General features: G+C 47.2%; 1 protein-coding gene across 3 annotated transcripts in view; it reads right to left on the bottom strand.

Annotated features, from left to right (window-relative positions):
• The window catches only part of LOC142589618 (uncharacterized), a 95,037-nt gene that overhangs the window by 10,883 nt on the left and 73,350 nt on the right, over nt 1-10,804 (bottom strand). For all 3 annotated transcript variants that reach the window (XM_075701124.1, XM_075701123.1, XM_075701125.1), the window contains exons 2-3: nt 9,926-10,018; nt 5,504-5,831 (exon numbers count right to left, since the gene is read on the bottom strand). In XM_075701124.1, coding sequence (XP_075557239.1) covers nt 5,504-5,831; nt 9,926-10,007 — 410 coding nt within the window. In that variant the 5' untranslated portion in view covers nt 10,008-10,018. The remainder of the gene's footprint in view (nt 1-5,503; nt 5,832-9,925; nt 10,019-10,804) is intronic.

Genomic DNA, 10,804 nt, shown 5'->3' with positions numbered 1-10,804 from the left:
CAGGATGAAAAAATAACACATGGACAAATACTAGATCTTGATAATATTCATTCTAAATAATATGCATATGGAAAATATTACGTGAAAGTGCTTGCTAAAGCACGGCAGGTCAATCCTAATGCAATCAAGCTGAAAGAAATAGCAGCGACAAATGAAACACTCATTGCTGGAATTGAAATGTCCCAAAGTTACACAAATTACACAAGAGACACCATGGTGGAAACTACCGCAATTAAGATTCTTTAACGTACTGCTGACCCCAGACCACATATATTCGCAGCCACTTCCTCTTCAGACATATGCCCTAATGCCTCCTCGCTCTGCTATCTTTCCTCGTGAGTTGACGAGATGAGGTGATGCCACGCAGGCTTCATTTAGTTGTCGCCCCCCCCCCTACACACACACACACGCACACGCACACGCACACGCACACACGCACACGCACACACGCACACGCACACACGCACACGCACTCGCACGCACGCACACGCACGCACGCACGCACGCACACGTCACCGAAAAGTGCAAGCGAGACAGTAATGCAATTGAGCTCAACTTCAGCCGTCCCCTCTGCCATTAACACAATGACCCCTGGGACAAATGACACGTACTTGCTGAGGAATTGCCCAGCTGCTGCAACTGTGAGACGTTGTCATGCCGGCACAAGCCAAAGTCAGCATGCCAGTCGAAACCCGACTTGCAGACGGAGCTGAACCGCACCTCGCATTGCAGGCTCTTACATCTAGGCGGCCAATTTGGCCTATTTTGCAAACGTAGGAGCGTGACGATACTCTTGCTCCATTCCCTCCCATGCTCTGAGGCCATCCTTTCAATGAGACATTGCTAGTGCTACTTAGTATGCATCCACACTCGGTATGCTAGAGTTCCGCGATATCTGTTCTTGACGCAGAGCTATTAATTTGTAAACTTCGTGCTTATATTTTTTTTCAAACTTGGGAACTTTTGAAAATGTTTTAACAAACTTTAGGCTAAACACCGAAATTACGCTTTCAACAGACACTACCAATTTAACCTTCTCCCTCAAATGCAACTAATTTCATTAAAATCGGTCCAGGGGTTATCTCATAAAAATGTTTTTTGCGTTTTACATGTATTTGAATAGGCCGCGTCGGAGTTGGGCCCGAGCTAAAGCTTCCTCCTTAATGTCTCTGCCGAAATTTTCTCAAATCTGCAATGAACAAGTCTGCCTTCACAAGAGCGGATTCTTGGGCATTGCAAGGGCCCTTGCTTCGCTACGTCCCTTTGTTGGTCGCGTTGTATTTTGAGTGCTGAAGAGTTTTTTCCAGCGTAGGAAAGGGTATAGCGGGTGCCTGTAAACATACTATGTCGGTGTGCATGGCCTTGTGTTATGCCTGCTAGCCGAGTAATGTGCTTCGATGATAGAAATAACTAAGTCATGGCACAAGACGCGCACAACTCGGCAGTACTGACAGACTGCACAGATACTGATCGTAAAGCATGTTGTCGAAGTCGCGAAGTTGATTCCAGAACCAAACGTTTTCTGTTTTAGTGGGGCTCTAGGCTAAGATTCTGGCTCTTGCGATATGATATGCAACCGCTGGACCACTGTGAATAAAATTTCTTGACTTTTATAGAGAAAGGTGAATTCTAGTTACCGAAGCAGCTACATTTTTTTTTCAGGTTTCGCAATAGCAGGTTGATTATTATAAGAAAAGATGAAGGTCGAAGTATCTTTTTTTTTAAATTTCAAATATCATGCCGGAAACCTAGGGCTGAAATGTGAGTGCGACGTCACAAATACCAAAGAATATTTTCGTACTCGGGCCCCGTTGGCTAAGTAAGATAACGTTCTCGAAATTTTCAACGTTCAATATCTGGCTCCTTTAGGATACATTGTAGTTGATTTGTACTGATAAATAATTAGCTAGACCATCGGACACGCCGTGGAAACCTATAACGTCACGGCAAGCTGATGCGGGAACTTCACGGTGGCGTCGCCACTCGCCGTTTCTTTTGGCACTTTTTCCTGGTTCGCCAAGCTGCTTCTTGCAGTGAAAGTGCTATTTTCGGTATCGAATGGGGATAATTTTGTAATAGAAATGTAATCAATTTTGCTTAGTGCCCCATTGGTTTTGTCCGCTTTAGATGCTTTAAGAGGTGCTGTTGACAGCATCCCAGCATGCTTATTTACTATAGAATTACGCAGTTGAATGCGTGGTACGTATTTTTATCGTTCTTTTATTCTCAATTTCGGAAATTAAAAATTATAGAGTTTTACGCGGCAGAATTATTATGAGGCACGCCGTAGTGGGCCACTCGGAAAATTTGGACCACGTGGGGTTCTTTAACGTGCACCTAAATCTAAGTACACGGGGGTTTTTGCATTTCGCCCCCACCGAAATGCAGCTGCCGTGGCCGGGATTCGATCCCGCGACCTCGTGCTTAGCAGCCCAACACCATAGCCACTAGTCAACCACGGCGTGTGTTCTAGAAAATCTTTAATTTTTTTTGCGAATAAACTGACAGCATGAATTAAACAATGTACGCTTAGACCAGCCGCGGTGGATTAGCTGTTATGGTGTTGAACTGCTAAGCACGAGGCCGAGGCATCAAATCGCGGCCGCGGAGACCGCATTTCGATGGCGGCGAAATGCAGAAACCTCCGTGTCACGTGCATTTGGGGGCACGTTAAAAAACCCGTGGCGGTCAAAATTAATCCGGAGTCTCCTCTACGGCGTGCCGCATGATCAAATCGTAGTTTTGGCACGTAAAACCGCAGAATTCATTCATTCATTAATATTACGCTTCCCACGGTTTATTTAACTGTTTTTTTTTTCAATGCAAGAAACACCTGAAAATTTGGCGCATTGGATGCCGAGGAAAATTATTTCCGTGTGATCACGTCTTTAGACAACAGTTCCCGAGCTCAGGCTTTCTCTTAGTAGGAAGCTTTAGCTCAGGTGCATCTATCTAACTACATGTAAAAGGAAAATGAGTTTTTTCTCGCCAACCGCTGCACCAAATTTGACGAGGCCTGTTGAAATTAAAAGAAAAACTTAAAATATAGTGATTTTGGTTTTGAATGTTTCATTAAAGTCGTCAATACTTTAGTAAAAATTGACAAAATCGTAAATCTTCAGAAAACGAAACTATGATGTTTACAACTGTCACTCAGCAATGAAAAATGATACTACAATTCTGTGAATTGCATCTAATAGTACAATCTAAAGCGAACAAAATTGATATGTTACACCTGAATCTCAAAAAATTTAGTGTTATTAAAATACAGCATTTAGCGAATCCTTGCATAACGTAACGAATTCACGTAAGATATAAATTTACACTTCAAATTTATCCGCTTTGAATGATCTGATGGAGGCCGTTTGTAGTACCGCGATATCCTTTCTTAAAGCAGAGAAATTAATTTTTTCACTTCGCGCTTCTATTTTTTCTAACTTTCAAAATTTTGAAAATCTTTTTAACAAACTTCAGGTCCTAAATCAAAATTCCGCTTCCAACAGTCTCCACAATTTAGCTTTCTCTCTCAAATGTAACAAATTTCATTAAAATCGGTGCAGGGGTTATCTCAGAAAAGCGTTTCTGCGCTTCGCATGTATTTGAATGGGCCACGTCGGAGTTGGGCCCGAGCTATAAAGCTTCCTCTTAATGGCCGAGCGTATGTAAAAAGTAGCCATGATGAAGGCACTGCGAATGTAATTTCGGGGAAAAAAATGGCTGAATTCGTGCCAGTCAATTTCACAGAAATGAAGGATTGCAACGTGTGGTGCGCAACAGAAAGCACTTTAGCGTGTAACGCACATTTTTCAGCGAATCACTAACGAAGTTCTCGAAGACATTCACCTTACTTTACCTTCTGCCCTTTGCTTGAATAAGTCGGCTGGTCAGAATTTGTACTTGGTTGTTGTAGATCACATTTATGGGCTTTATCCTTTTCTCACGCGTCACGCACGCTGTGGTCTTATATTTATCCTTAGACCAACAAAGAAAACGCATTTCCAACATTGTAGTGCGGCCGTCTTGCGGCGGCGAACAGCCAGTTTCTACTCCAGCCTGCGGTCGGTCTTCAGCACCCTGGGTCTGTTGCGCTGGGCGGTGCGTTAAAGTGCTATAGCGTTCCAGTGAGGCCGCGGTTGGTCGCACCAACCACAATCCAGCGAGGCTGCAACAGCTTGGGGGTCAAGTTCCCAAAGCTTTTTTTGTGACTTTGTCCTCCAATTTCCATTGGCAGGGCGCCCCCTCACTGATAAAATGTCCCACTCTAGCGAACAATTCTAGTGTAAGAACTTTTTTCGGATACGTGGGCCCAGATCAGACATCCATTCGACGCGCTGAGCGGTGTACCAAACGCCGCGTCTTCCACGAGTGCCCTGCTGTATCATTGATGAACAAAAATTTTACAGCTCCTGTCAGGCCATTACAAGTTAACTACTTACGAGTATTCAAAGAGCTTCACCGATTTTCAGAGCTTTGTCAAGAAGTACGGAACAAAAATTAGAGGCTTATAACAGCGTTGACAGAAAAAATTTCCTTTCTATGGACTCGGGAGTGCGTACACTGTGAAGCTGACCAAGTCCAACGTCTTGCATACACTCTTAAAAAGGTTTGCACCCTTTGGGGCTTATCCTGTCCTGCAACAACATACGTCGTCTGTCTTGCGCGCCTTTCCTTCCTTCGACGCTGCGCAGCCGGTACTTGCAGGTGTGCAGGAAGGAAAAAGACAGAAGGCAGCATACCGCAACGCGATTGAAAGCAAACATGGTGGCCCAACACGTGATCCCTGGTCAAAGTAAGCGGTTGATTTTAGTGTTCCCGCTCTGCAGGCAGAGCCGCGGCAGGGCAGCCGAACAAACGCGCACCGAATAATATACTGGCGTAGCTACTGGAAGGCAAGCGTCTAAGCAAATCTCGATTCTTGCTCCGCGACCTCGACGGAAGAGGTCACGTGTTGGACCACCACTGTAGTTTCACGGAGCTTCAAGGCTGGCTGCGTGACGCAATGCTCCCTCCTATATTCTTGCTCCCTCCATGTTTCCAGGCCATGAAAGACATGAGCGTCATCAGCGTGACGTAGCATTCCCGACAGGAAAGTAACGAGCGCAGAGTTTTCAAGAAAGGAAACGCAAACAAGGCACAGACGATTATCGTTGCGGGGCAAGATAAGACCCAGAGGGTGTAAACTTTTGAAAGAGTGGAACTGGTAAAAAGAGTCAAAGCTAAAGAAAAGAAAAGTTCGGAGGAATAGCGGACGGACATCAGCATTTCCTTCTTTTAGTGCTAATTCTGCTCGCCAGTTAAGTAAGACCAGCTAGCTCAACGGTTTGTCCTCTTTAAGTACAAGGTAGCTTCCTCTGATCCCGCACAATAATTTACACTTATCGCTTTAGTAATCCGCCATAAAAGTGTGATTCTCCGCACCGGGGGCGCAACTGCGCCACGTGCAAGGCTAATCAAACTTGACGCTGCGCGCCGCTGCTGCTCCGGTGTCACCCGCGGTGCCCACCTGTTGCAGTCGTAAGGGTGCGCGTGGAAGCCGTCCCGCCGGCAGGGCAGCCGCTGGCCGTCCCTGAAGCTGGACCGCACGGGGGCCCTGAACGGGTGCATGGAGTGGTGCGGCACGTAGGCCGGCCCCCGGGACACCTGGTTGAAGCACGGGTCGTCGTAGTGGGGCTCCACGCACATCCGCTGGTACTCGTCGAACGCCGTCCCTTCGGGGCAGCCGAACGTGTAGAGCGTGAAGACGCCCGGCCGGTTCCGCACGGGTGCGCACCGGTAGAAGCGGCCGCAGTGGTTCGGGTCCCGGTAGAAGCCCTCCTGGTAGCACGGGAAGCCTGCGTTCGGCGACAGCACGGCGACACTGCAGTTATTGACACCAGAGAGAGGGAAATAATGATCAGCTCTATTTGATTTCGGAGCCAAAGTAGGTTTGGTTCAGAAGCTAACCTAACCTAACGTTACGTAACCTAACCTAGCCTAGCCTAGCCTAACCTAACCACTACAGAAGCTGTGGCCGCTGAATAGTCATAGGAACAGTGAAATGAGTCATTTAAGGGCCCTGGGACAAAAGTGGAAACGAAAAACGAGCCGCGAAGGCCTTGCTATTACACATACGCTGGTCAGATTTAAGTAAGTTCTTTGATATCTTGTCAGTCATCTGGTCTTGATTTGTTTATTTATTCCTAGTTTTCTTTTTTTCTTTTTCTCTTTTGTCTTCTCCAGCTCTTGTATTCCTTTGCTCGCTGCTGAGCACGAGGTCGCCGGACCGAATCCCAGCCACGGCGGCCGCATTTCGATGGGGACGAAATGCGAAAACACCCGTGTACTTAGATTTAGGTGCACGGTAAAGAACCCCAGGTGGTCGAAATTTCTGGAGTCCTCCGCTACGGCGTGCCTCATAATCAGAAAGTGGTTTTGGCACGTAAAAGCACATAATTTTTTATTCTTTTGCTGTTCCCGTTATCTTAAATACTTCATCTAAGTAGCGGAGTCTCCCCACTACGACATGCCTCATAAGCAGATGGGAGTTTTGGCACGTAAGATCCTCACAAAATTTTTTAAATTTTCTTGACACACAGAGGAAAGTAAATCTCGCAACAGATATTTCCGTGCGATGACGTCACACGGAGTCGCGCGACGCTTCTTGCCGTGTAGCAGGCGGTGCTCCTGCTGACTGGAGAGAGAGAGAGAGCGGTATAACGTGAGCTCGAAGCGGCGACAGGCCGTGACACTATGACAGAGGCGGCACCGCGAAAGGCGCAGGAAAGATGACGCGTACACAGGCGCATCAGCCGCCCGGTATAGAAAGCTCACGACGCCGGTATAGGTCTGGCGTTTTAGTGCTTGAGACGCCGCGTCGTCGTCGGCCCAAGGTTGCGCGTCCTCGGCACGGCGAACGCGAGTCGAGTCGGGGAACTGTCCGCGCGGGGCGACGTGTACGCGACGACGACGCCGGAGAAAAGACGGCAGACGGGCGCGGCCTTGCAGAAGCGCAACCCAATTTCCGGCGAAGCTGCTTCTTTCGAGCAGTAGTGAAAAGGAAGTTACGTTGCCTGTCTAATTAAATCACATACATTAAACCTTTGCCCGTGTAGGATTTAAAACGTTGACCGTGCCCGTTTGTAGTAGTTGAGGAATTTCTACGAAGGCAGTAATTAATACACACAAACTTTACTTCACCAGGTCAGCGTCTACTGGAGCTGCAAGTATGAGCGGGTTAAGCACGCATGGAAAGGATGTTTAGTGCGTGGATTTGCCTTAACTTCGTATTTCTGGCTTCAAACGGCTTTGTGCCAACTTACAACAAAATGTTGCCGTTTAAATGCAACAATTCGTTCTGATTGTGGATGTACGCAGAGGCCTTCGTGCGTGTAGAAAATTTCGATTGAATTGGAGTTCCAAAAAGAAAGTCGTAATAAGTAACGCTGCAAGAGCTGCTAAAGCAACAAGCATATACAGGTTTTACATCTCCGGGAATTTAGGACATTGCCTCTTCCGCTATATGTCGAACTTCACCGCAATGCACAAGTGTAATTCAATAAGAAACAGTTTCAAAAGATGGCACTTCAACAGGACACCCCAGCTTCAAAAACTTTCACTAATCATTGTCGAGAGGGTACGCCCCTCTAATAGCTTGACTAATAACTTCCCCGCTGCGTCATAGCAGTGTTTTCGTTAGGATGGTCAAAATACCCGTTGAACTGCGCTTGTGTATTGTGTAGTAGGGGCAACGCAAATTCATGTTGCGCAAATCCAGTGCTTGCAACTCTCGAGTAAGCCCTATAGCTCACCCGCAGCTACCTATTCGCGCAACAACCACTGGCCCTTCCTGTCGTCCCAGATGTGATCAACGCAGATCACCAGCTATGAAATTCCGCTTTGATGTCACGGTGCTTCACTGCGCACACAGTCATCACTTCCTTCCTCTTTTCTTCTTTCTATTCCCCCTTTCCCTCACCCCCAGTGTAGGGTATCAAACCGGACGCTCATCTGGTTGACCTCCCTGCCTTTCCTCTCTTTGCTCTCTCTCTCTCTCTCTCTCTCTCTCTCTCTCTCTCTCTCTCTCTCTCTCATGTACGACCTACCGTTCTCGTGGTGATGAAACATTGCAGCACAGGATTTCCCCCTAGCAATATTTAAAAAAAAAGTATGCGATGCACCGCGGTGAAACGCTATGGAAGGGACGATGACTGGGCGCAGCCATTGAAGAAAGAGCACCGCCAGGCGTGCTATAATCGGCCCCCAGCGAGCCCCTTAACGGTGCCGCTGGCGTCATTATTATGCAACGGGCAGCATCGCTTGTCGACGTCGTCGCCGCGTAGCTGGGCGTGTTGCGCTCGCTTGACCTCCGAGCCTTGCGAGCACAGCGCGGGACGAGAGAGAGTGAGCCACTTTGGAGCGACCTCCAGATAGCTGTCGTCGTGTAGCATCAACTCGTAAGCGATGGGGGTCGGCGTGGTTTCGCACCCCTGCGGCACGTTACGGAGCTGGCTTTGAAGACGAGCCAACGTGTGTTGAGAGGATGCGTGGTTCGGGGGCGTAGTCGGAAAATAAAAGGCACGTTTTCAGAGCCGGCCTTCGTGGCGAGGCAAATTCTGACGTGTGGCGGGTTGGGAAAGGTGGACCACGGTGTTTGGTTACAAACTTGTAGGTATGAGTGTGCGATTCTGTTGATTGCAATCACGTGCTCCAGGATATGTAGCCATTGACTAGCGCGTTAATTATCTCGGCGGCGGTAAGACAGGTGGCCGCAGGGAGCAGTCGTTTCATGTTTCAATCGATCAGTCGAGGCTTTCTTTCCGCCCATCTTTTACACGTCCGGGAATTTCAAACCCCAACCCTTCGGCTATCAGTCGAGCTTCACCGTAATGCACCAGCATAACTCAATGAGCAGCAAGCAATTAAAGAAGCTGGTATTTCAAAAGATCGGCGCAATTTCAACAACTTTCAGTTAGCAAAGTCGGGAGGTCACTCCCTTCTAATAACACAAGCATTTAGGAGAAAATGCGTATGTTATTAAAAAGAAGTATATTCTTCAAGTTGTGAACTGAAAATTGAATAAGTTCGGCCGATCTTTCGGAACATCATTCTTTCTATGTGCGTCCCATTGAGTGACGCTGGTTCATTGCAGCGACGTTCGAGAGGTAGCCGAAGGGGCAATTACAAGTTAAATTTTGCGCGATCAGACATATCGGAGGCGCATATCTCACACAGGAGGCCTGAGATAAGAGTATCGGCGCGAACCACAACTTGGTCTCTCCAATAATGCGTGCGCTTCAAAATGATCTCGGAAGGTTTTGTGAGGATCCGTGAGAAGAGTAACTACTTCCTCGTTGTGAGCAAGAACAAGAGGGAAAGTTTTAATCGTTTGAAGGGAATGTTTGCATATGGAGGAAGCGTGGCTGTGAGCGTTCTTGCTGGTGTGATAAACGGTACCGAATTAACATTCTGCGACCACTTCAGGCACAAGAAACCTGTAGCCTTGGCCAATTATAAATGCTCTGTGAACAAGTCATTTCCTCTTGGACAGCAACCTAAACTATTTGATTTGATTTGTAGATTCTCACGAAATTTACTTAAATTGAGTGCATGCTTTAAGGAGTACTAAACCATACGACATTCATGTGTGCAGTATAGCATAGTGCTTGGGTGGAACTTCTATGTGTTAGCCTTCTCTTTTTTCGCGCTTGTTGCTACTTCTGTTTTGTTTTGCTTTCCGTATACTTCGCATATTTCTGTGTTTGTGGTATGTGTGTGCGTGTAACATAGAGAAAAAAGGCAGCCTTAATTTCTTGGCTGTGTCTTGGGATAGCTGCCTCTGACATATAGAAAGAGGAGCCTGCTTTAAGCAGCTGATAATGAGCCGTCTCTCCCACCTTCCCGTTGATCAACAGTTAATAAACCACGATTGGTACGGTCTCGCACTCACCCTGCGACCTTGCGCTGGCTATGGAGACCGCAAGGACGGCGGCGGTAAGCAGCGCCCCCTGCGTCGGCCGCTGTAGCCGCATGGTGCAGCAGCCTGCGAGGAACAAGAGAGGGCGTTAGTGGGCACCGACACTCTGTAGGTTGCCTGCACAACGGGCTTGAAAAGTGGGTCAGTTGGTGGTTGACCCTATAGTGAAACCGTCAACGACGAGGCAGACTCAGGCGCTGCCTTCGAACTAAATTTCACTGCGTCGAGCCATGGGAAAGAGAAGGCCAAGAACCGCGAGAAACCAAAGAAGCACAAAAGTGAAGTTAAGTTCGTACGAATATGCAAGGCTCTTTTTTTTTAATCACAATAAATATGAGTGCATAAGCCACCCACTAATGAATCTCAATGAAACGGACATTTTTAGATGACACTTTTCCTTAGCCGCTCGCCCAGTGAATATGCCAGACGGTGTGATGTTTGCACGCCGGAACTTTCCGTGGCTGCTTTGACTTAACTTTCTTCATTATATTTGCGGCTCCCATGCTTTTGTGCCTTCTTGGGGTTCTTTTCCGCTTTTTCCAGTAACGCATAAAACCATCTACTGTCGGAATAAAATTTAGTTACAAGTAAGTGCTTGTTTGTTTACGTAGTTTTTCGTCATTGTTTGGCTTGTTTCACATTTTCTGGAACAGTACTGAGTATGTTGTTCTTCAAACACAACTGAAACAAACACTGCGGTAGATTGCGTATTCGGAGACATACAAGTTATTATATTGAAAGCCGTCAGAATAAGCTAGCTGTACTTTCATAATGAGGGAACACATATAGGAGAGACAGAGTGTTGAGCCGAGGAACCGGGCAAGGGAAGGCAGGGCACGTGACAGGAGATGA

This window comes from Dermacentor variabilis, chromosome 8, assembly GCF_050947875.1.
Source record: "Dermacentor variabilis isolate Ectoservices chromosome 8, ASM5094787v1, whole genome shotgun sequence".
In the NCBI taxonomy this organism is placed as follows: domain Eukaryota; kingdom Metazoa; phylum Arthropoda; class Arachnida; order Ixodida; family Ixodidae; genus Dermacentor; species Dermacentor variabilis.
The sequence above is the reverse complement of the archived record's forward strand: the minus strand, read 5'-3'. Positions and strand labels throughout refer to the sequence as shown.